Source organism: Cyprinus carpio, chromosome B15 (assembly GCF_018340385.1).
Source record: "Cyprinus carpio isolate SPL01 chromosome B15, ASM1834038v1, whole genome shotgun sequence".
Classification (NCBI taxonomy): domain Eukaryota; kingdom Metazoa; phylum Chordata; class Actinopteri; order Cypriniformes; family Cyprinidae; genus Cyprinus; species Cyprinus carpio.
This window is the reverse complement of record NC_056611.1, coordinates 27,540,656-27,567,671: the sequence shown is the minus strand read 5'-3', so window position 1 is coordinate 27,567,671 and position 27,016 is coordinate 27,540,656. Positions and strand designations below refer to the sequence as shown.

Sequence of the window (27,016 nt, the reverse complement as noted above, 5' to 3'; positions counted from 1 at the left end):
TTTCTGATGACTGTTTTAAAGACAAATTGAAAATAATTTTTGTAAAAATCATCGTAAATAGCCTCTTGAAGTTGGGATAAATTGTAGCTTGCATTAAATCTTACATTTTCTTAAGAACAACATTTTTGAAAATGTCTTTTGAAGAACTGCATTTAGTAACATTCTTCTGAACTTCTTTCTTAAAGGGGCCATGACATGATTTTTTTAAATGATTATTTTAATATGTTCCTTGAGGAACATATTTAATAAATATGTGGAAAAATTAAACCCTCATTCTGAACCTGTCTCTGAAAAACAGCCTGAATGTTAACTTGAAGTTATGAAACTTGCAGGATGTATTAAGTATACAAAGGACATCTTCTGTAAAATCAAGAGAAATTTGGTTTCTCATGTCATGACCCTTTTAAGAAGCTTTTCAGGAATCCTGCCCATTGTCTGCAATAGCAGATAGCCATAAGTATTGTGTATACAGGTTTTCCTTTTTATTTATTTATTTAATATACAGTAATAGTGTTCAATAACTGTCTCTGGAGTGATGTGTATGATCTGATGTTGCTCTCAGCAAAATGTTTGTGTGAAACCAGCATCTCCAGAGGCTTCTGTTGCTCCAGCTAACTGAACTTTTCTTTTAAATAATACAACAAAGCCTAATAACTAACCTCAATCACACAATCACACAGCGTTTCACTGAACATGAACACATTCAAATCCCAACAGCAGTGAGAAATACAACACACACACTTTATTAAAGATCATGTTTATTAATACTTTAACTTTGAACTCCTCTGCTGTATACTGGGTAAATACAGGGGTATTTACAGGACATCATCACACATGCTCTAATATATATATATATATTTATATCACTGACACTTGATAAATAAAAGAACAAATGTTGTTGGTTGATGGCACTGCATTAGAAATCACAACATTTGACAGGGTTCCTGTGGGTTTATAATGCTCTTCATTGGACCTTCCACAAATTAAGGCCTTAAATCAATGCAGAAAGACTTTAATTGATAAAGATCTTTAAATCAAGATATATTCACTTGAGAAGCAAACTGAACATATGAAGTCTTGTTCTCTGAGAAATTGAACAAAATGAAGTGAGTTCGTGTTTAAAATGAGAAAAAATATCTGCAATGGGAAACAAAAAACTTGTTTTCCCTTTGAATTGTTGATTTTTTTTGAGCCCACTGGCAGACATTTGTTTTTCTGAAATGCATGTATCTTGATTTAAAAAGACATTTGCACTGGAAAACAAGTAATTTTTGCAGTGTGAAGGTACAGTAAAAGTGATTTCCATATTTCTAGAGAGCTATTTATGCTTTTTTGTGGAATTAATAAAATAACTGTAACTTTCACATTTTTAAGTGTTGCGAATACAAAACATATACATTTAGGCACCATATTAATGTATTTCTTAAATTTTCTTTACTTTGTCTTAAAAGGTCTTACATTTGCTTTCAGAAACCCTGTTTTAGAAACATCTGCAACTGCATGTACCAAAAATATTCAAATTCATTAATATTTTTAAGACCTGCGTACATAATTCATTAACATCTTGACTTAAAAGGTAAAAAAAACATGAAAACATGGAAAAAGAGTTTCGCTCTGCTCAGTGGGCAAAAATAAAATGTTTTTTAATTTGTTGGTTTTGCTTATTCAGCCCATTTCTGTTAGTCAGTAAAAATATTAATTAAAAGCAAAGCAGGTCAGTAAAATGATCATAAAATGAAAGAATGTATGGTTTTGATTCTGCAGGAACCTGAAGTTCTCCTGAAGCTCTGCAGATGGATTTCTCACCGCTGTCTCTTTCTCTTAAAACATTTTCTCCTCTGCAGAGTGTTTGATAAGTCTTGTTACCATGGAAACTGAGACACGGCGACAGGGTCGCCTCTCCGGCATTGACACAGATAAACAGAGATGACAGGAGATGTGAATGAGATGAGAAGAGAAGACACGTGATGGAAAGACTTGAAAGAGCCAGAATGAGGTTGTATGGAGAAGCGCTCCTCAGAGACCCTCTGGAGATCTTCTTCAGGACCTGAAACACGCTGAGCAGGTTCCTCCGCGGCTAGACTCCTGCTGCGGCGAGATGGTGTCTGCAACCTCTGACTGCAGCAGATCACTCTCATTAGCTATAATGTGCTTCACTAGACAGTGTGCAGCCTCATCTATATTAATATTCTCCTGGAGAGAGAGACAGAGAGAGAGATAGTAACCTTTCCTGTCAGTGTTCACACACCTCGTCTCTGGCTGTGACTGCATTAATTAGCTTGTGAATATTCATGACGTACTGTAGCCGAAGGACTGTGAGTCAGCAGAAAGTGTGAGCGGTTTTGTCAACTTTAATCATCTTCGCACACAAACACTGATTCACTACTGATTCACACAGCTCATTCAAATAATTTAAATTCTGTTATCATTTTCTTCCTTTGAGCATAAAAGGAGAAGTCTAACAGCTCATTCACTTCGCATGCTCTTCAAAAGGTTGGGGTCAGTAAAAGTTCATTCATCATAAATTGATCAAAAGTGACAGTAAAGACATTTATGATGTTATGAAAGATTTCTATTCCAAATGAATGCTGTTCTTTTGAACTTACTATTTATCAAAAATCTTGAAAAATAAAATGCACTATAGTTTGCACAAAAAAAAGAAAAATTAGAATTAAGCAGCACAACTGTTTTCAACATTGATAATAATCAGAAATGTTTCTTGAGCAGCAAATCAGCATATTAGAATGATTTCTGAAGATCATGTGACACTGAAGACTGGAGGAATGGTGCTGAAAATTCAGCTTTGATCACAGAGATAAATTAAATTTTACAGTAAATACAAATAGAAAACAGTTATTTTAAACTGCAATAATATTTCACATTATTACTGTTTTTACTGTATTTCTGATCAAATAACTGCAGTCTTGGTGAGCAGAATTTGAACCGACACAAAGCTTGTTTCTGCCATGGACTAAAAAAAATAATAAAGGTAATTGCAACTTTCATCTCACAATTCTGACTTTTTGTGCAATCTCATAATTGCAAGAAAAAAAAATCTCAGTATTGCGAGATAAAAAACTCTCAGAATTGAGAGTTAACTTCTTGTTAACATCTTGAGTTTATATCGCTCAATTCTGAGTTTATCTTGCAATTCTGCCTTTTATTCTCAAAATTGCAATTGCATTTTTTCCTGCAATGGAATAAAAGAAAAAGGTAATTGAGACTTTTTATCTCCAAAATCAGTTTTTTTCTCATAACTGCAAGTTTAACATCTCTTTATTTATTTATTTTTTATCAGAATTGCAAGAAAAAAGTCTGAATTGTGAGAAAAAACTCAGTATTGTGAGAAAAAAAAAGTCAAAATTGTGAGATAAAAAGCTGCATTTACATTTTTTTTTTTTTTTATCACATAGCGGAAACAAGCTTCCATGAATGATTGTGTGTCAAGTGTAAATGATTCTTTCAACCAATTAAACCACAAACCAACAGAACGGAAACTAGATCATATACCATGACCTTTCACTTGACCTTTTAACCTCTCTGCACATCACATTGAATATCTGAAGACTCTGCTGGAGATATGAAAACTGTTTTTAAATGATGATTCATGACGTACCTTGGCTGAAGTTTCAAACCATCCCACGAAGCCGTTCTCCTGGCAGAACTGCTCCATTTTGATGCCATTGTTGGTGAGAACATCTCTGCCCTGATCACACTTGTTGGCGAGCAACACGGCCGCCACGTGTTTACCGTTGGATAAACTCAACTTGGCGTCAAGATCCTCCTTCCACTTGGTCACCGCCTCAAACGTCGATGGCCGGGTGACGTCAAAAACGATGAAGGCTCCCATGGCCTCTCGATAATACACCCGCGTCATGTTCCCGAAACGCTCCTGGCCTGCAGAAGAAAGACCACACAACAGTCTTCTGTAAATACCAGCTATATAGGTCATGAACATACATTTCACCGTGACTTCATGGTGATCACAGCAGAACACAAAGACAACAATGAGAGGTTTATCTTCAGCTGAAGCCTTGGGTGATTGCGAGAGAATTTCAATCTTTCTGCCTTTTCCTTTTTTCTGATCCACGTGATAGTACTTTGAGATTCTTGTGCACATTTCCAAGGGTCCGAACTAAAGCCTGGATATCGTTAATGAGGAGAAGCACATTCCAACGGCTCATACTGATCAACTCCACTGAGCTCCAGTGAAAACTTAAAGCTGAGCGCTCAGGATTAGTGTCAGAAGTTACTGGAGCAGTGGAGTGAAGCCTGAGAAACTTTAGAGAGCAATGGAAACTACACAGCTAACAGAGAATGTTCTCAGAACTTTCTAGCAATGCTCTCTCAAAGTTATGAATAAACATTTTTTTTAATGCACACAACCATTATTTGTACATTGTTTATGGAATGTTTTTTTTCCTCTCTCTCTCTCTGAAACATTGTGTTGCTACTTGTTTCAGAATATTCAGAGAATATTGAAAAGTAACATTCCATAATGTTTGCAAAATTCTAAATTGGAATGTTCTCTTAATGTTTGCATAAACAAGATTTTTTTTTTTTTTTTTAACATTTTAAAAAGTGGACCTTTTGAACTTTACGAGAACATCCAGAAAAAATTTCCTCATAACTTAATGGAAACGTTAGCAAAATATTCCCAGAACATATTTTTTGTTAGCTGGGTAGTGCAGCAACACGAGACCTCCTTTATAATAAAGGGTCCAACAGCTAAAAAAATAAATAGTTGCCATTAACAACTAAAGATGTCATGCTTTCTTTATTATAAAAGGCTTTTCGATATTAAATGGAAAGACATTCGTCATGTAGGCTAAACGTTGTTGAAGTGTTTAAATAGCCTACCTCTATTCACAACGACGTTCCTGTTTTCCTTGTTTTTTTTTTCAGTTGTAAATCTCCCTCACATGAGCGAGGAACACATGACCGCGCAGAGCGAGCGCGCGTGAGGAACGTTATTCAAGAGAGACTTGAGAATAAAACAATGCCGCTTCGTAATTAGATTACGACATTTTTGAATATGTTTGTTTCACATAACATTATAAAGTTATATAAAGCCTTTATATAAATTATATATATAATGTTATATATGTAACTGCAAAAATCTACCCCATATGAATTGATTCTGATCTATCTATCTATCATTATGCAAGTTATTCACAACTTTGTGACAAGTTAAAAGTAAAGAAAAATAACGTAAAAAATACTACGCGCATATCATTGTCTAAGACTGTACGCTACATATAACTATACAAATTAATGCATTTATGAAATTGTGTAATTTTGTTCCTGTTATTTATTTATTTATGTAGTAACATCAAAATCTAAGGCCCAGAAGAAAAGTTTTTTTTTTTTTTTTTTTTTTAAATAATAATAATAAAAATAATAATTACCGGCGATGTCCCAGAGTTGTAGTCTAACGGTCTCCTGTTCGAGGTTGAGAACTTTGAGCGCGAAATCCACGCCGATCGTCGCGCGGTAGTTCGGTGAGAAGTTCTGGTGCACGTAGCGCTTGATGATGCTGGTTTTCCCCACACCTAGATCCCCGATCACCAGGATTTTATACAAGTGTTCCTTCAGGTGATGGCTCTGCATAGCTGTGTGAGACGGAGCCGAACATGGACGCGTGTGATCCGCGGTCAGACTCTGAGGGAAGAAACAGAAACGCCCCGCGGCGAGAAAAGCGCAACTTGTGACTCGACCGTCGAGCATGAGACCAGAGACGGAGGGGCCTGTTCAAACTTCATCATCATGTTAAGTACAGTTTTCGTAAAAGATCATTATTAATACTAATGTTCGATTAAACACTTAAAGAAAACACCCTTCTGAAGTAGAAGTTGTGAGGATCACGCCCTCAACAACTGACACGTGTTCTTCACCAATTACAAAAATGCGGGAAGACTTAAGTGTAGGTCCTATAATAAGTTTATACTGACTATCCTATGTCGTATTTATGGCTTATAACATCACAAACCCCATGGTGACCCTGCTGACAAAAACAATAGAAACCAGCACAGAAATCCTAATGATTTCCACTACAAATACCACTACAAACCATCAACTTTTAACCATTAAATAATGGTATCATGTAGTGTGTTTTTTTGGGGGGACATATTACATTAGGATTTAATGGTTTTAACAAAAGCCACCAACAGAAGGTGATCAATTAACAATAGAGACCGACACAGGCACCATTACAGTTTCTATTAAAACCAATGCAATTTCATTATAACCAGTTATTACAAATTATGTGATGGTTTCTTTTATTTTTTTCAGTAGGGGATTGAAATAAATGTACTATTGTATGAACTAAAATACTTTAAATCTATAGAAAAAGAGCAGAATGCTAAATGTATAATATGACAATAAGCATAAACCTAGAAACCTGAACAGAATCATCTAGAAACTCAACAGAATTCTTCACTTTGAGTATTCACATCTCTCTCTCTCTCTCTCTCTCTCTGTGTGTGTGTGTGTGTGTGTGTCTCATGTTAATCAGTCTTATCACCTTATAGGCGATGATTTCATTTACTCTATTTTCTAACTCAATAGGCCTATCTCTCAAATGTAACCCAGTGTAGAATCGCTGCTGTCTCTTTATGAATGAATGGAATATTCATGTCAGACAATATAAAGTAATAAATAGCAGTGAACGTTTGGACTAGGGGTGTCCTGGGATGTTAATATAGTGCTGATAGGCTATATGCTCTGTAGCAGAGATGGGCAACTTTGACAGAGACGAGGGCCAGCATTTTTTCTCTTTTATACCAAGGGGCCAGATTACTAATCCACGTTCACACACCTTTTACACTGTCTTACCCAATTTCCTTTTTATTGAAGGAAATTAAAGTATAATTAATGTAATTTGTTTGTAAAGATTTTATTAACTATAAAACGTGTGCAGTTAAGCTAATTCAGAAGGAAAACTTTGCTGTCAGCAGTAACGCCCTAACAAATAAACATCTCAATTGCATTGTCTGTAAATTTGCAACAAACAAATGTACAAAGGTCCTATTTTTTATTACAGAACATTCTCAAAACAACAGTTAAAAATAAATAGTCATTCCAAATGGTACCATAAAATAATCGGGTTAATGCAGGATTTTTAAAATAACATTTAACTTCACATTTCAAACTTTAAATAATTTTTAAGAAAAGGGAAGAGTCAAAAGTATCAATTATTATATTAATTTAAACAATTAGGCTATTATTAGTCAATTATTATATTAAATTATATAAATATATATTAGTGTCTTAATTGTTTAGATTTTTATAATGCATTAGCTTTTTGTCGAACCACTGGTTCACATTTAAAAATATGTAGCAAAAATAGTAGACGGGCTTATTGAAAAGTAAACTCGTTCTCTGCAAGCAAGTTTCACTTTAGGAAATAGCAGCTTCCCAGATAACCGCAGGACAAAGCAGTGCGCCTGACTTTGAAACGTGCATCGCTCAAGTTTATTCAGTGAAATCATAGCCTAATCTATATTGCAATTGTTGTCTTTCTGTCCCCAAATTCAAGACCTCTTATAAGCAAAAATAGATTGCATTAGCGCCCCCTTTTGTCGGCTGTCAACGTCACTTTATCTGACACTTTTTCTTTGATGATGAACCAGCCAGGCTCTGGATTTCTCCAGAACGTCCAGATGGCCAGTCCGCCCCTGCCTGATACTAAAGCGGTCATCAGTAAAACAAAAACATTTATCTGTCTAAATGGGGACATTTAGTTTCTGCATTGTTTTTTTTTTCTCCTTTCTTCCATTCAGATCTGGACATACCCAAAGTAATGTAACTCAATTAGCTCACTTCGGTGTACAAATCTGTCCCCAAAATATGGTCAAGCAGGTACACACAGACTTTTGGCAATGTATCATAGATACATTTCCATACTATGATTACACCATGGAATATAGTTAACATCCCAAATGACCAAAGCCCACTTAAATTCTGAACTGACAGAACTATTATGAAATTCGATTCAAATGGACTTATGGGATAAATACAAATTTGACTTCATGCATTTCTTTCCATTTAGGCTATACAAAAGTCAAGTACACTTGAGGTCAAAAGTATCTTAAAAGCAACTTTATTCATCATGAAATCATGACACGTATACAGGAGCACAAAAAAGGCAAAAATCTAAGATTGTGATAAAATCAATGGATTCAAATAGTCCTGAGCAGCTTAACTGTTGGCAAAGGACTCAAGTGATTGTTCATTAAACCACAAGTACTGATTTTCCTGAGAGCAATTGCCAACTTTATATTCTCTAAATACAAATTGACTGTGTCCAATTAAAAGAGTGGTGTAAAAATTGAAAAGGCAGAGTGCAAATGTGACATTCAGAGCTCACATGGATCAATGAAAATCTGAAATCCCTTTTCTTAAAAACACATTATAAGCAGTCGAGGCACATTGCAGCACCTGAAGGCACCCAACTTTCATTAGCACAGATCCAACAAAAAAAAAAAAAATAAAAATAATAAAAAAGAGAAGAAAAAAAAAAGGGCAATGCTGCTATTAGTAATACACACAGTCCTTGTGGAAATCCACAAACAGAGCAAAAAATAAAAATAAAAAGGGCAGAACAACTTTGTGTGTTAAAGTAGAAGATTATGAACAAATGTAGGCAGAAGGTCAGTTGCAACAAAACACGGTACTGCAAAAATCTAGTGACAAGACCTACAAAAATTACATTTTAGATCAATTTAAAACCATAACCACACTCTAGACAGGGTTGGTTTTGGGTGACAGCAACAACTGAAAGAGCAGGTGACCCAAGACGGGCCAAATCAGGAGTTTTCAGGTGGACAGGTGGCTCAGAGGAAGATGATAACTGGGACTTTGAAAAGGCAGAAACTAGATGGCCTCACCATTATTCCTTAAAGGGCTGCCAAAACAGAACAGTAAAAACCAAAAGTCAAAGCTACGGAGACAGAGATGATGTCGACTCACATGGAACAAGAGCAACATGACAACCGAAGAGTAGAACCTTGAAGCCGAAATTAACTTCGTTTCAAGCTTCATAATGTATGAAGAATTGGGAAATGAGTGAAAATTAAATCTAAAGAGACTTGTAATTTCACGTTCAAATGGTTTGCTACTAAAAGGGACCTGAAAAGGCCATTTCACCAAACAAATTAGATGTTTATAACTTGGCGACAAAGTTAAAAAAATAAAATAAAAAAAAGGAACAGCACTGTTTTCCCTTTTTCCGAATTGCCATCATCAAAATACTTCTCCAGGCTGTGCTCGTTTCAACTGACCAATTCGTCTACACTCTCTAAAGTTTGGTGATTGGTGTAGCAGCTACAGCAATGCTCTCAATGGCGCATTCATCGGTTCCTCTACGGATCCTGAAAAACCCATTCTCGCCCCACCCGGCTCCCCAGCTGTTCTTCACGATCCAGTACTTCTCGCCGGTCTTATGGCATTTCCCATACCCCACCAACAGCACGGCGTGATTGGTCAGCTCAAACGGATTGATGGAGTCACGGAGGCCGGTGTGATGGTAGATGCCCTCCTTGTAGTTCATGAAATCTGGGTAGACCTCCAGGGCCACGCCCATGGGGCCGTTCCTGACCAGCTCCAGCATCATGGCCGCCTCACTGCAGCCACCGTAAAACCCACCCACGTAGTGATAATCGGAGGCATAGTACCTCGTGCATTTCTCAGGTACTTTGCAGGGAGAATCATCCCCGGTGTACGGGAAACAGTCCTCCTCCACAATGCCGAAGTCCTGGATATATTTACCAATCAGGTATGGAAAACCTCCATCACAACCTGTACAAAAGACAAAAATATATATTAAAAAAAAATAAAAATTTAAATACAGACTGAAATCCAAAGTGTTAACTTCAGAATATTCAATTAATTGCAACATTTATGGGGGAAAAACGGGGGAAGAACCAGGGTTATAAAAATATCTAAAAAAAAAAAAAAAAAAAAAAAAAAAAATATATATATATATATATATAATATATATATATATATATATATATATATATATATTTATAATAAAACTAGCTAGTTCCTATAATAATATTCAATGATTGAAAAAAGTTATCTGAAAAAATAAATTTATAATAAAACTAGCTAGTACATAAAGGCAACACTTCTCATTTTCTAAAATAACCAAAAGTACTAAAATAACAAACTGAAATAAACAACAACTATATAGACATTTAAAAACAATAAAACCTAAAATTACTCAAAGCAGGACAAAATTGTTAAAACTAAATACAATTCAAAATATTAACAAAAAAATATCGTAATAGTTTCTCGATACAAAAATAAAACTGAGAATGACAAAATTGTTGTCTGTATATAAAAATAGTATTATAATCAAATGTATAAAATTAATCTGACTTAGATTAGAATAACTTGCAGTTTAGATCAGAAAAATGATAATTCATTATACAAATTATAATTCATTTTTTAGTAGCAACAATTTAGAATATAACAACTTAATAAAAGCCATTATATTTAAAACAATAGCATGCATGTATAGAAAAAAAACATTGGTAGCAACAATTTTATAATAGGACTTCTGTATATTTGTAAATTTAACACTACTAATACACTTTATTATTAAAAACAACAGGCAATAAAAGAAAAAAAAAATCCCTTTAACATGCTTTCATTTCGCTCCCATACCATCCTCCCATTATATTTTATAAAGGGAAAGTCCACTTAAAATCAAACAAAATTAAAACAACAGCTTAAATAATGAATAATGTAAAAGTATAGAATTTTACATCCCTAAAGAAATAAATATATAATTCTAAAAACCCAAAAAAAAAATTGTAAAAAAATCAACAAAAACAAAGAAACCATAAAAAACTCAATCTGATTGTGTAACACCCCAGAGTCAAACATTTATGCAAAGAATCCATTCTGATCTCAATCGGATTGTGTAACTATAATCCTGAGGGTACTGGAAGAGCAAACAGTCCCGGTTTTATAACTGCTAATATGCAGACAAGCCCTGTGAAGTTCAGCACAGATACTGGTCACATTAAACACTGCCTCAGTGCAGTAACACGTGCTTTTACCTTGAGAATACTGGGAGCAGGACACCACTTGCTGTGGACTGAAGACCGGCTGCTGCGTGTTGTTCGTCTGGATTCGGACTCGAGCTTCAAGCATTCCCATAGTGGCGAAAGAGTAACAGCTGCCGCATTGAGCTAGGAAGAAAGAGAAGGAAATCATTTAAAGATGAAAAATTACAATTTACAACCTCATTTACTTGTCTTACAGAGCTATCCTTTAATCCTCTCATTCCTCCTCTAATGTGTCCAGAGCATCTGAAGGAGCTCTTAACAAAAGTGAGACACCATCACGCTTTGAAAGGAACGAGCCACTCGGGACACGTCGACCAGTGCTTGAAGAGCCGATCACCTCCTAGCACTTATTTCAGAGAGAACCAACCAGCAAGACTATATCAGTTTGTGTTTTTCACCAAGACTGACTAGGAAAGATGAGATTGTAAACCCAAGAGTAGCATGCTTTAGGTACATAAGTTGAAAGAAACAAATTCGAGTCATATAGTGATTAGAAGCTTAGTGTCAAAGACGGTCAGACGATTTTTGACCAAAGCTTTTAACAGACAAATTAGTGACAAGCCCTGGTTATCTTGCTCATGGGACAACAGATCTTAAACCAAATCACTTCAGTCCAAAAAGATCCATTTCCCACAAATATCTTTAGAATACATGGCTAATTCTGAAATACATTTTAAAACAAGATGGTGTAGTTCCAGTGGAAGATAACTAGCTCGTGCTAACCATTGGGTCCAACTAGTAATGACCCAACAAGACAAAATGAAAATCAAAAAGGATCAGTGGCATAAAAAAAAAAAAAAAGTCCATTCTGTTGATTTTATTGTTTGCGGTATTTTTTATTTATTTTTTTAAAAGGAAAATAAATCACTACATGAAAAACTTTCACTTATTTCAGTGTCAAGGCGACGTTTGTAACTCATTTAATTTGAATTACAATAAATGCTAAAACAGATATATATATAAAAAAAAAAAAAAAAAAAAAAAAAAAAAAAACTCCCAAAAACAAAAAAAACAAGGGAAAAGAGGGTGGATCAAAGGGGGTAAAAAAAAAAAAAAAAAAAAAAAAAAAAAAAAAAAAAAAAAAAAAAAAAAAAAAAAAAAAAAAAAAAAAAAAAACAACTTAAAATTAAAACTAAAAATATAAAAAGCCAAATCAAAATAATCACCAAATTATAATATCAATATCAAAAAAAAAAAAAAAAAAAAAAAACAAATCAAAATAATCACCAAATTATAATATCAATATCAAAAACGGTCTAAAGGAATCTGGAAAAAAAAAAAAAAAAAAAAAAAAAAAAAAAAAAAAAAAAAAAAAAAACACTCTGGCTTATGTACAATTTAAATTGTAAATATTAAGTTTAAATATCCATACGCTCCTCTCCAGAAGGCTTACTTCACAATTATTATTATCATTATCATTATTATTATTATTATTATTATTCTCTTATACAAACAAATAAATAAAGTACTGTATTAGGTTTGTTGGGGAAATTTCTGTAAAAATAAACAATAGCCAAACACAGACTAGAATAAGCTTATAATTTTATGGCAGTCTTTCTAGCATCATTTATCAGGCTCTGTTCTATAGTAAGAACAGCTACATCATTCAATAACACACACTTCCTGGATTAGAGGGAAAATAATCAATCAATCAATCGAAGCATACTGAAGCTATTCCCAGGACTCAACTGCAGATGGTAAAGAACACCAAGAGCTTTCTGATATACTTAACTTGAGCAATCACAACTCTGAACAATACAGGACAGATTGAAGCATTTCCTCTTCCTCTCAACGCACACACACACACACCTTGGTTGCGGACAGGGCTAACATAACTGACTCCATTCACGTCTCTCCAGTCCCAGTGTTCTGGAAGACCAGCTGCCATCTTACTGTCTGAAAAAACCGACAACACTCATAAAACGACAGAGAAAGCAAAACAACAAAAAAATAATCACCAGCGAGAGAGAGAGAAACCAACATAAAATTGCAGATGACCATTTATCTTCCAAATGAAATGTTGCTGCTCTTAATATTCAGTACACAATATTCTGCAGAAAAATAATCACCTATGCAGTCACTACTTTTACTGTAAAATGCTTCCAACTAAAAATCACACCAGACATTTATGAACTCAAATCAGTTGTTTATTTTTCACAAAAGCCCTGACTGCATCAGTTAAAGTGAGCGTACCGTGGTATACGAGAGGCATGTCCTCCTGATCTTCTCAGCATCTCCTGTATGGTGAGGGTCTCATGGAGACTGTATGTTGTCGCTTTCCAAGACTTCTGAACGGAGTTTATCTGATCCACAAACACCATGTTGTTTGTGTATGGCAGCTTCATGAGTCTAGAGAGTAAATGTTTGTTATCATGAAACCCAGTAAATACATCAATCACTCAAGGTTGATGAAATCACATGAGAGCTTATCAAGATATAGAGAGCAATTAAAGGACAATTGAGTCACGAGTGAGAAACTAAAACTGCTGACACACTTACAGTGTGTGTTGGATTTCAAGCATGATATTGTGGTCGATTCGGGGTGGGATGGGCTGCACTTTCTTCCCAGTGAAACAGCCCCAGTTATTCCCCAAAACATCATGAACCCAGCCCGGCAGCGTCTGATCACAGTAACTGGTCACCTCTGAACCCTGCTGAGAATACTAGACACACACAGAGAAAAAAAATAACAACACTCAATACAATAACGTTACTGTTAAAGTACATTTATTATTATGAATAGATTTAAGCATTTTATATGACTCTCAAACAACATCATGTGATCCTTTTAATACTAGGGATATGCAAAATTACATAAATAGTCGAATTCTAAAATTGTTCTTAAATATGTATATGAAGGGCAAAGTCTTCATATTTTGTTGATTTCTTATTGTTTGAATGCTCTGTTTTTATTGATAACTAAAATAATAAAACTAGCTTGTTCGAAAGGCAACACTTCTCATTTTCTAAAATAACCAAAAGTACTAAAATTTAAATAAACAACAACAAACAACAACAACTATATAGACATTTAAAAACAATAAAACCTAAAATTACTCAAAGCAGGACAAAAAAAAAAAAAAAAAACTAAATACAATTCAATGGTAGATGAAAAAACGTTGCCTTGGAAACTACTGTAATAAGTTTAAGTTGAAGTACTAAAATTACATTAAAAAACCCCACCACATACCACATTTGAGCTAGACACCAGTACAATAAAGAACAGCGAAACACAAAAGAGCTGATGTCAGAATTTCCCTTCTGTTATGAAACCACAGTCATCTGATCAGTCATGTGCTGTTACCGAGACTAAAAGTGTCTCGTCATGCTTACCTTAAAAAACCCAAACCATTTGTAGTCATTGATCACCACTTCAAAGCCCTGATTATAGATGAGAGTGAAGAACCCAGTGTGCCCGAGATCATCCACAGCTACGGACAACTTCTGCAGGTCCACGGTCACCGTTTTCACTGATTTTCCTGTTTAAAAGTCAGAGTTTGATTTAGGAACTTAAGGAAGTAACTTTAGTGATATGCAAACACAAAGGCTGCAATTCAATACCTGCCTATGTATAGCATTCTGTACATCATAAGTGCTTTTGAATGTTCAGATGCACCTATGATGCCCACAAATGCTGCCTACGAAGGCAGTTCACTAGGTTTTTAAAAACGAAGCCAACATCTACAATAGGAAAAATAAATTATTACCCAATAATCAAAGTTTACACTTTTGTACTCTGTCAGAATTAAAGTAGTTAATATAATATTGTTAAGATAAACGTGCTCCAATAAACTGACATTAACAAAAACACTACATTAATATCGTACAACCATGTTTTTGACATGGTATAACTTGAGTAACTTGGAAATACCATGGCACATGAACACGGTAATAACTCAGTCAATAGCATGGTAAATATCAAAGTATACCAATGGAGCAGCTTATCATCTGCTTTTGAACATTCAAATAGACAACATTTCTGGGCAGTTTACTAGGTTTTAAAACACACCCAACATATACAATGGGGAAAGTTAACAATATATACAATATTTATCAAAAACAGCAATCAAGTTTACTGCTGTACTCTCAGACAGCATTAGTGATATAATGTTGTTAACTAGGAAAAAGATACTCTAATGGACTGACACTAACAAAATACTACTATGACTACTACAACCATGTTTTTTGACTTGGAGTAACTTGGAAATACTTTGGTATACGAACATGGTAACCATTCACTAACATGGTAAATAGCAAACAAAGTATAATAGCAATGCTAATCATTGCACCCTTCTGGTACTACCACAGTATCAGTGTTATTAAGAGTATCCAAAAAGCATGAGCATGAAACCGAAAGTAAAACTGAACTTCCGTGTGGAAGACAAAAGCGCACTGATTCAGATAGTATGACGGTCTGATCTGGTCTGACCTGTGCTGGAGCAGCTGATGTTTCGGTCTTGACCCACATTATATACGCTGAAGATCCAGGTGCCCAGCAGGTCCTCATAGGTGCAGTTGGCCGGAGTGTCGGCCGCAGACCCGCCGATGAACGCCAACAAAACAATGAAGGCGAGCGCGCGCATCCTTACGACGGCTCGACAGCGGACAGACAGTGATATATAACGGTAGTGATAGCTGACCAGACGCAAGGATACAAACGCGTGTCCTTCTCGTCCTTCTCGTCCTTCCACCTGCGGCACTCAAACTCTCTGTTGACCAGCCGCCTGCAACGGAACTTATACAGCGATGATCATATGACACGAGTCACATGACATGCCTGTGAGCGCGCAGAAGTAATAGCTACCGTCACACCGACGAAAACACATTCATCATGCAAACATGCGCATTTGATTCTATCACACACGATAATTAGGCCTAACTCTTATGACAAGCATGCATTAACTCAATCACTTAAGTACAGTACATGCATTGATCACAAACCCATTCATCACACGAACAGACAAACATTATTTGATCATGCACACATTATTTACAGTGACAGTTACTCAATCAGGACAAGGTAGCCTACATATGCTACAAAAACAACAATCATGTTTAAATCAGAAATAGATTAGAGTGCATTGCAAATGCTGTGTTATGTTGAATTTGAAATTTTAATGATGTTTTCAACAAATGTGTCTCCACAGTAGGCCTATCACTGCATTAGAAACATGCAATCCCTTGGAGACAGCTCTTTAGTGAAGTGAAAATTTAGAGTCATGAGTTACACACTTCTGTTTTATAACCGCTTTATCAGCAAAACAACAGAAATACGTGTTAGTGAGGAGTTACTCGTTTCACTTCTGACTGTTTTGAGGACTGTAAATGAAAGTTTCAGGACTTTGCTTAAACATTTTGCTCTTTTACAGTAGGATTCAGTTACCATTTTATGCATAAGTTACACAACATTTTGTGTTAGAGCATTAAGTTGCAGTATTCATAATATAGTTTTACACTACACTTTAAGGAACAGTTCACCCAAAAATAAAAATGTAAAAGGCATTCACCCTCAGACCATCCAAGCTGTAGATGAGTTTGTTTCTTTATCAGAGCACATTAGGAGAAATGTAATATTACGTCACTTGCTCAGTAATGGAACCTCTGCAGTGAATGGGTGCCGTCAGAATGAGAGCTGATTAAAAACATCACAAGTAATCCACACCACTCCAGACCATCATTTAACATCTTGAGAAGTGAAAAGCTACGGGTTTATAAGAAAAAAAAAATCATAATAAAGAAACCGTTGCTTCCATAATCCATAATAATGATTCTTCCAGTGAAAAAAGTCCATCTGCTGTTGTCCTCACAGCAAAATCCACCCACATATTTGTTTAAAGCTGTTTGACTTGTAAATGGTGTGTGATCTGTGCAGACTAGTAGGAAACAATGGTTTGAAGTTAAAAACGTCTTGACGATGGATTTGTTTCTTACTGCAGAGGATCCATTGGTGAATTAGTGATGCAATGCTACATTTCTCCAAATCTGATGAAGAAACAAACTCATCTACATCTTGAATGGACTGAGGATGAGTAAAGTTTCATCTGTCAGAGTCAGACTCTCATTCTCACAATTCAATTTAAACTTACTAATGTTGCCGTTTCTTCTGAAGCCAGCGACAATCAATCACAAACTTGTCAGTGCTTGCCTCATTAAACATTCACATACTTTGAACCGTTCCAGGAACATTCACATGCAAGTTTCAGCACCTGATGGTTGAAAAACCCAACAGATTTTCAGTACAATAAAAAAGAACAAAACACACACACACACAAAAACACAAACTTTTGCAAAACACACACACACACACACACACACACACACACACACACACACACACACACACACACAAAATCATTAAGACTTTAAGCAGCATAACACACATTTTGACCTTTGGGAACAGTAATGTGCCCCACTGCTGTACTGTATGAGCAAAAACTTCCTCGCTCCATTAGTGGTTTAAACACCTAATGATGCAGTGAGCAACAAAATATATGGAGCCAACAAACATTGCCTGCATTATTTTTTCCTAAATGCTATTGGCTGATTAAATTTAAAGCTGTTCAAGACAGAAAAGGCCATCTGACGTCCCCTCTGAGCTCAGCTGTCTCTTCTACTGAACGAACAAGCTGGTGCATTTAACGAGCCTCATTAACCAATCAGAACGGAGCGGGGTGGGGGAAGACAAAGAGGAGCAATTACCACAACGACTATGATTCACACACTCCATCCTAAAAGCCCAGAATAGACAGCACAGAACACTGAAATGCACAGGAATTAGTCACCCGGGCTATTTAGATGTACAGCACTGCCATTGTGTGTGTGTGTGTGTGTTAGGAAGACAGCGAGAAACAGAAGGAAGTGAGAGTTTGAGTGCGTCCACTTTAAAACAGCTGTTTTATTTGGAGTCCTGGTGCGGCACCAGGGTTTCATCTGCCAGAATTGTTTTCAAGCATTGCCGTATCGCTGACACTAATGAGAAGATGATTTCAGGGCAGTTTCCTGTCACTGTTACGCTTGTGAAGTGGGAAATGAAAAGGAGAGATTGCAGAGTAGCATAGTGCACTGAAATAAAGCTTCCAAAAGGGAGTTTTCACAGTGATGGCATAAAAGAACCATTCTTGTTTCCCCAGAGAACCTTTCGGTAAACAGTTCTTCAAAGAATCATTTTCTTAATCTAAAGAACTTTTCTTTTTCTGCTAGAAAGAACCATAGAAAGTGTCATGGATGCTGAAGGTTCTTCACCATCAATACCAATAAAGAACCTTTATTTTTAGGAGTGTAATGCAACAATGACATATGACATTATTTTGCTCGTTTAGATTATTTAGCATTTTCAAACACCTTAACCTTTGGAAGTTGGACCAAATGATAAGATGAAATAGATGTTGTCTCTGTTTCATTCACTCAAATAGGAGTTTAAGCTACAGTATATACATTGCATTGTGGGACTCCCAATGCAGTGTGCTCCATTCTATACTGTACATTTTGGTAAATGTTATACTTTTACATTCATGCATTTGTAGATACAAAGCAAGTTTCTGAGGCAGTACACACAAATGGACAAATGTGTACCTTGTTTACCCTTAAAAGTTTCAGTAACTCTTTACTTAAAGCATTTATGAATAATTCATTATGTAAGTGTTCATAATGTACATTGTAATATATTATATATTTTCATAAATTACTGTAACCAAAGTTAAAATGTGTTAGATTCTCATGTTATGTATTTGAATGTGTTATATTGTCAATGGTATACTAATGAATCAGTATAATCTGTAAAAAGTGTAGCAAGAATTATAAATGAGATCGTTCTATGCATGATAATGTGCATTACAAGGCATAATTAATGCATTAAAAATAGTTTTATAATGCATTATATATAAAGCCTACAAGTAAAGCGTTACCAAAGATTCATAGTAGTACAGTAAGGGTACATATTACAAGTTTAAGGTACTAATTTGCACATTTTAGAGTAGATAAAAAGTTGTGAATTTAAAAATTACATTTATTTTCTGTCAGTGTATGTGCACTGCAGAAAGTAGTGTGGTAGCAAAGCCATTATTATCAGTCAGTGATGTTCTGCTTACATTACAGATGAGCACATAGTACAAGTAAAATTACACAGATGAGACAGGAAGCATCCTGTAAGACAAATGCAACAGCATTACATGATATGCTTGTGTGGAGGAGCTTTGAGTGCGAGGGCACAGATTGACAGCTGTGTGTGTGTGTGTGTGTGTGTGTGTGCTTCTAAAGTGGTCTCATATGTAATTAGTATAATCACCACACATTTTCATGCTGTGTGTGTGTGTGTGTGTGTGTGTGTGTGTGTGTGTGTGTGTGTTTGAATGACGTGATCTGGGGGTCTTGAATTCAAACACGTTGCTGTTGGTTGCTCTCGCCCACACGTAATTACATAAGCTCGCCATCTGCTGTCACTCAGTACAGTGTTAAAACACACATGGATCTCACCCCAACTCCTAAGAGTTCTATAGTATGCACTATGCATTACTATAAAATTTTGTTTTTTATGCAAGTATTCTGTATGCATCTGTCAATATGTGCACTGAATAACCAAAGACAGACTTGTGGAAGCTTGTTCTCATCACAGAATAAAAAATAAAAAATTAATTTCGATTTTTTAATCTCACAACTTTTTTTGTATCTAACAATTCTGACTCAAAATTTAATTCTGACATTTCTGACTTCATATCTCAGAATTGTGAGATATAAAGTCAGAATTGCTACATACTGTATAAACTCAAATTAAGATGTAAACTTGGAATTCTGAGAAGAAAAGTTGAAATAGCAATTGCGAAAAATATCTTAGAATTGTGAGAAAAAGTCATTTTCTAAAATGTTCTCAAAATGTACTGAAATGTACTTTACAACTTTGAAAAATATTTTTTTGCAGTGTATTTCTAGTGATATTTCTAGCATAAACCAGAAAGCAATATTAACGATGATTTTTGACATCTCTGTCTAGACTATTTTGTGCCAAAAGCTAATACATTTTGTAATAAAAAAATGCAAAGAGTGTAACTTGCTGAATCAATGTAATGAGGTCATGTGACCTTAATACTTACATATTGCAAATACAGTATACACTGTGCAATACTATATTTTGAACATACTGTTGCCATTCTTGCTTTGCATGTTCAGTCACATGCTCACTCACATGACTTTGCCGTGTGTGTGTGTAGTGCTGATAAATGAGCTTGGAAGTGAAACACACGGCTGAAATGATGGAGCACAGTGCTGGTCTGCTGCTTAATGATCTGGGCTGGTGTAATAAAGGTCTCATGGGCCAGACTGTGAACTAGAGTTGCTGAGATACGATCTCCAGCCTATCCGAGAGTGAGAAACAAAAGCTCTGGGGGAAAGTGTTCATGCAGCAGGTTTGCAGCACAGCGCTTTTGAGGAAAAGACCTTTGCTACATGACAATTCTTTAAAATAGCAAATATATTAGTTGCTAAAAATGTCTCTTGTGCATCACCTGATGCAACCAAAGGTAGACGGATGGAGTAGAAAATTGCAATTCCATTCAGTGATGTTAGTGGAACAGAAAATTAACTCTTCACCTCTTAAAATGTGCATTAAAAACATATGTACTATTTTTTTATCCAATTTTTTATAGAATAGGAAAACATGCACATACTGTAAACTACGATGGAAACACATTTACAGAATAAATTCCGTGATGCACATTAAAAAAGTTATGCACAATGGGACACTCAAAGCTTCTCCTACTGCAGCAAATTACTGTTTTCTTTTTTAAAGATTTATTTTTGCCTTTATTGGGATTGAGAAAGGTCCTCAGTCGGGATTCGAATTTGGGACACCCGTAGCACATGACCTTTTTCTTAATGATATTTGCTTTGCATCAGGTTTATGTGGCAGTTTAATGGTGCCTTATTTGCATATGTTTCATGCGATATTCCAATTTTGTGCATAAGTTAAACAACACAACTATGGAAATAAAACTAACTAATCTAGCTTTCTCACCATGTGTATTTTTTTTAACACATTTCATTCCACCCAAAGCCAGATGAGTCTCCCATCTAAAGGTCTGGGCAGTAACATATGTGAATAATATCTGTTTTTATAAAGCTTAAATCCATTGACAGTGCTGAATCTTTTCGAATGGCTGCAGGCGACGGCCTTCAAGTTAACACATTATTATCCATTCTTCTCCACAGAGAGAGATTTTTCAAACAATGTCCTCCACTTTCTCTCTGCATTGTGTTTTATTTATGTTTCTCATGAATGCTTTAGATTTGTCAAGTCAGAGTGGGAAAACAAATCTAAATGGAGGTACACTAGCAAAGAGAAGCCAGGGGTTTATAAGATGCCAAGCATGTTCGATGCGGAGAGTCTTTAATAGAGAATGAAAACTGGATAATGGAAACTGCCGCCCACTTCTACACAAGCTATGAAAGCAAGACATTTGAGTGATGGAAAATAATACTGACGCACTTTCATTCATATGTTCATCAGTCTGTCGCTGCTTCAGAGTTTGAGTATTTTTCTGCAGAATTGAAACTATTCTTACGCAAATTGTCGAATGCAATTCAATGCAACAATTTACGTAAAAATGGTTGCATGAACAATTCACACACAAATTAATTCTGCTTGTGTGTTATGAATGAGGCTCATTGTGGAGGCTGGTGGCTTTGAGCTCTGATACGGCAAAATACAATAACAGACATTATTCAACAGTGCCGTAATAAACCAGTCAGCCAATAATAACAGATTAAAACTGGAGCAGATTCGCATTTGGTAACTCATTCTGATCTATACAAAGTGGAATATCTCTGACTTTGGTCCAAAAGAGGGAAGATGACGTGTAAATAAAACTGCAATACACATTTCCTGTATAGAAGATGATTTACAGTTTTACACATTCTTTGTTTATCATATAATATAGGAACTTTGACATATTGATGTTAATTTGCTTAAATGTGACCATTAACCAGTAACTACAGTAGCTCAAACTGTAGAGTCAGGGTCATGGGTTCGACTCCCATGGGAATGGATGGTAATATGTTGAATATGGTGTTGAATATGGAATATGGTGCCTTGAATACACTGTAAGTCGCTTTGGATAAAAGCATTTGCCATGCACCCCCAATCAGTTATTATTAACTAAACCTAAACTCAAAAAAAAAAAAAAATGTTATTTGAAATAAACCTTAACCAAAATTAAATGTAAACTTATTTTATTAATTAAAATGAACAGAAGTATAAAATTCAAACTAAACATTTTTAACATTTTAGTTTAAATAAATGTTAAAATGTTAACTTATTTTATAAACATAACATTTAAACAAAAAAAAAAGTAAACTCATATCATTAATTGAAATAAACATTAACTGAAATAAAATGTACACTTATTTAATAAACATAAAAATAAAATAAGAAACTTGTCAAGGTAACATTTTTGTCATTTTGTCAAGTCCTTTTTGTTTAGTTTAACTTGAACTATAAATAACTAAAACTGAAATTAAAAATGTATTTTTAAAAAAAGCTAACTCTTTACAATAAGGTCATTTGTTAAAATTACTTAATGCATTAACTAACATGAACTAATAATGAGCAATATATCTTTCTGAACCTTTGTTACAAATGGAACCCAACTATATAGACATTTAAAAAAAATAAATAAATAAAAATAAAAAATAAAAAAATGCACAACATTACTAAAACTTTAACAAAAAAAAATATATATACTGTATATATAAACTGTAATAGCTATTAATTTGTATAGTTATAATTTGTATAGTTATAAATTTCACAAAAGTTGAAAAGGAAAAGTTGTCTCAACAGTCATTAATTCTCAGAGACGGGTGGATTAATTCCATGTTTTTAATAATGATTGGAAAGGTTTCATACTACACCACAATGGTTTCCATGTCAAGAAAAAGGGATTATGTTTTTACACAGCCGTAAGCATTTTCTCACATTTTTATTTTCCCCACAAAGCTGCAAGAAACTGGAATATTAACAAATGTCAACAAAAGTCATCTGCAGTACCACGTCAATGATGATCAACATCCTACAGAATCTCTACATCAGAGAATCAGCAAACACAAGTCTCAATATATGGATATAGATATAGATATAGATATAACAAAAATAGAACCGATCACTTGAGAGTAAAGAACCATACACAAAATGATGTTAGCACTTGAGATGGAGTCACAGAATCGTTTTCGTCCCTCGGTTACGAACATGTGCAACACATTCAGAGCGACCACGTTCTGTAGCCCGAACGCTAAATGATTGCATTTCACCACTGATAAATGATCCCATGTACTCCAGCAAGCATGATAATGTAGCAAAATGTAAACATCAATGTGAGTCTACTATAGGCAGCAACATTCACATTCAACCCAGAGCTCCTACAAATGCACCAAAAGTATCTGTCATGTTCATAAACCCACTTAATAAAAAGAAACTCGCAAACAGAAACGAAGCAAACGGAGAGATCGCCTTCCGGGGCAGATTTATTAATATTTCACAGGGTCTTTCAAGCATCATGTTTTTGATCTCGCCGAATGAAATTTAAGCCTTTCCTGACAAACTACAGCTGCTTTCTTATGTAGCACAGTAAATCTGAATAATCTCTCCGGCTGTTCCTGTGTACCTGTAGCAAAAGATCATCTGGGATATTACACAGATTTATGATTCAATATGTGACCCTGATATATGTTAGAAAAGTAAACAAAGAGAAAGGATTAATTATGCTGACCACAGTATTTTCTCAGAGGAAATAGTCATTTAGTAAGATGGCGGTGTGACGAGATTTTAAAACCGCATTCCTTTAAACTTCATGATACGATAAATAGAACGATAAATAGAAAACACAGTTGCAATTTCTCTGTTAGTTTACATCAGCGGTCCGTTCAGCTTACATTGTCGTAACCAGGCACAAAGCGACAAGTTTCCAACGACAAAAATTTTTTCTGCTGCATAATCACAGAAGATATTTGATACCTAATATACAGTTAGGTCTGCATAGAAGAATTTTTGGAGATGTCGTAACACTGCAGAAATAGAGAGTCAGACTTACCTGAAGAGATCATTTTATTACTTTTTCCGCCCCTAAATAAAAATTAAAAAGGTATTGCGATTTTCTGTCTTAAAATTCTGAAGTTTAACTCTAAATTTACATCTCGCAATTCTGACTTTTTTTTGTTGGAATTCTGAGTCTACATCTTGTAATAGTTTTTTCGTAGAATTCTAAGTTTACATCTCTCAATTCACATTTTTTCCTCGGAATTCTGAGTTTACTTCTTGCAATTTACTTTTTTGTCGGAATTCTGAATTTAAATCTCGCAATTCTTTTTTTCGTAGAATTCTAAGTTTACATCTCCTAATTCTGATTTTTTTCTCAGAATTCTGACTTTTTTTCTCAGAAACTCTCAGTTTATGTCTCACAATTCTGATTTTTTTTGTCGGAATTCCGAGTTTACATCTCGCAATTCTTTTTTTCGTAGAATTCTAAGTTTACATCTCTTAATTCTGATTTTTTTCTCAGCATTCTGAGTTTACATTTCACAATTCTGACTTTTTTTCTCGGAAACTCTCAGTTTATGTCTCACAATTCTGATTTTTTTGTCGGAATTCTGAGTTTGCATCTAGCAATTCAGAGTATCCACCACAGATAATTCTGTCTTTTTTTATTAGAATTGTGTGTTTGTCTTTATCTCACTGTTCTGAGATTATATCACGCAATTATTTTTTTTTCTCAGAATAGCGCAAAACGTAAATATGAGATATAAACTCATAAATTTGAGAAAAGCCTGAATAGTGAGATAAAAAAAAAAATCACAATTATATTTTATTTATTAATTAATTCAATTTGCTTGTGGCGAACATAAGCTTTCATGCTTAATCATGTTGTGCCTGGTTAGGAGACTGTCTACAAGTGACCATCATGATTTACCATCATATACTTATTATGTTAAATACTTATATATATGTGCTTAAGTTAGTATTGCTACAACATATATAGTAGTTAGCTGGCTTTTATGTAACTCTCGGTACTTATTTAAATATATAACAAATAAAATTCAAAATATTTTGAAATAAAATTGTAGTTCAGGTAATTGGGGATTATAAAGTGTCTGAAGCAGATGTGCAGATTTCAGTGTAGACAGAAGCACATTTTAATGTGAGCGATCTAGTTTTGATGCGTTTCTGGTGTAGACGCGGCCTGAATCCCCAAAATATAACGTCAGAGATGGAGGAAGAGTTCTCATTCACAGAAAGAAGTTTCAAAATGATTAAAAAACTTGATGTAGCACAAATATTGTCTTAAGCCGATGTGCTCTGTATATGCGTATGGTTTGTATTGCTTTGAGTCCCAAAGTCTGGTACATTTATAATATATATGTATAATATATATATATAAAAAAATGCTCACCATAAAAACGATTCATATCATGTTACGAAAAACACATATTTCGGCCCATCACCTCCCCTCCCCCCTTTGGCACTAAAAGCTCTATTAAGATAAATATTACTTGTAAATTTCACTTTTTTGTTTATCATATAATTGCTAGACACTTGAGTAGCCTCACATTCATCTAAGCACGTTCTGTACACAAGGGAATGGTAAGAAAAGACATCTTTATACTCTAGATCTTCTGTTACTCTGTCCTCATGTAATCTGTGTAAAATTACTGCTATTGTTCAGGTTCGACAATAAGTCACTGTTAAAACTTTCTAGACTTGTTGCTGTGCGCATGCCCTTGATATTTACACAATCGATAGGAACGATCAGTCAAAAGGATTAGAATGACTTCATGGTGCACTCATAACTCATTCATTATGATTCAAAACTTAATAGATAGAATGATAGAATGATATGATATGATAGATAGAACTATAGATAGAACAATAGATAGATACATCTTTAAGATTACATAAAAAGCCCTTCTGCTAGAGAAAAGTATATTTTAAAGTCAACATGAAACATTATTTGCAGCCCATTATACTTCTGTAATATGTCCATTTGTACATAATTTCAGAGGTGGAGCAAGTTATTTTTCTTTGGAATAATGTGCACAAATTAATTGTTTAAAATAACAACAGAAATGTGTATTAAGGAAGTAAGCAGGGTGCATTTTTGTTCCATGTTGACCTTAGGACCAGACCAAAATGTTGTTCACTGAGTGCTATGCACTCTTAAAAATAAAGGTGCTTCAAAAGGTTCTTCAAGCGATGCCATAGAAGAACCATTTTTGGTTCCACAAAGAACCATTCAGTCAAAGGTTCTTTAAAGAACCATCTCTTTCTTACCTTTTTATAATCTGAAGAACCTTCTTTTGCCACAAAGAACATTTTATGGAACAGAAAAGTTCTTTATGGAACCATATAGACAAAAAGGTTCTTCTATGACATCGTGAAGCACCTTTATTTTTAAGAGTGTGATTTGATTCAGCTCACTGATGAACCACTGTGAACTAGTTTATTAGGAGTGATATGTGTAAGTACTATGGTATTCTTAAAAGTACCTTGGAGTGCCATGGTATTACCATCTGATATTACCACTGTATCATGGTACCACAATAATTTGGAAATGAATTTGGTTCCACAATTAAATCTACCTAAATAAATAAATAATAATAATAATAATAAAAAAAAAACATACAGATGAATCTCATAAAGCCCGACCCCCCCCCAAAAAAAAATAAAAATAAATAATAAATGAACAATAATAATAATACTAAATAAAGAAATGATTGAGTGAGTGAGTGAATGAATGTATGTATGCATTTTTATAAATAAATAAATAAATTGAACAGATAAATAAAAAAATGTAAGTAAAAAAACATTTTAAATAAATCTCTCTCTCTCTCTCTCTTTTTCTTTTACAAATCTATTATCTATTGAATTTAATAAATCTAATATTTTTGCTATAATAAATAAA

At 34.6% G+C, this 27,016-nt stretch overlaps 2 protein-coding genes across 2 annotated transcripts; both read right to left on the bottom strand.

Annotated features, from left to right (window-relative positions):
- Window positions 1-1,317: 1,317 nt before the first annotated feature.
- Window positions 1,318-6,018, bottom strand: LOC109064007 (ras-related protein Rab-38-like). Its single transcript, XM_019081024.2, has 3 exons — window positions 5,409-6,018; window positions 3,617-3,897; window positions 1,318-2,193 (listed from the first exon to the last, which is right to left on the bottom strand). Exons 1-3 carry the CDS (start codon window positions 5,725-5,727, stop codon window positions 2,041-2,043), a joined length of 753 nt encoding a protein of 250 aa, XP_018936569.1. The 5' UTR covers window positions 5,728-6,018; the 3' UTR covers window positions 1,318-2,040.
- Window positions 6,019-8,085: 2,067 nt separating this feature from the next.
- Window positions 8,086-15,797, bottom strand: LOC109063991 (dipeptidyl peptidase 1-like). The gene is given in 7 exon segments (XM_042740245.1): window positions 8,086-9,798; window positions 11,070-11,201; window positions 12,888-12,992; window positions 13,249-13,427; window positions 13,578-13,741; window positions 14,412-14,557; window positions 15,508-15,797. Coding segments are annotated over 7 exon segments (1,380 nt in total). The 5' UTR covers window positions 15,662-15,797; the 3' UTR covers window positions 8,086-9,298.
- Window positions 15,798-27,016: the final 11,219 nt, after the last annotated feature.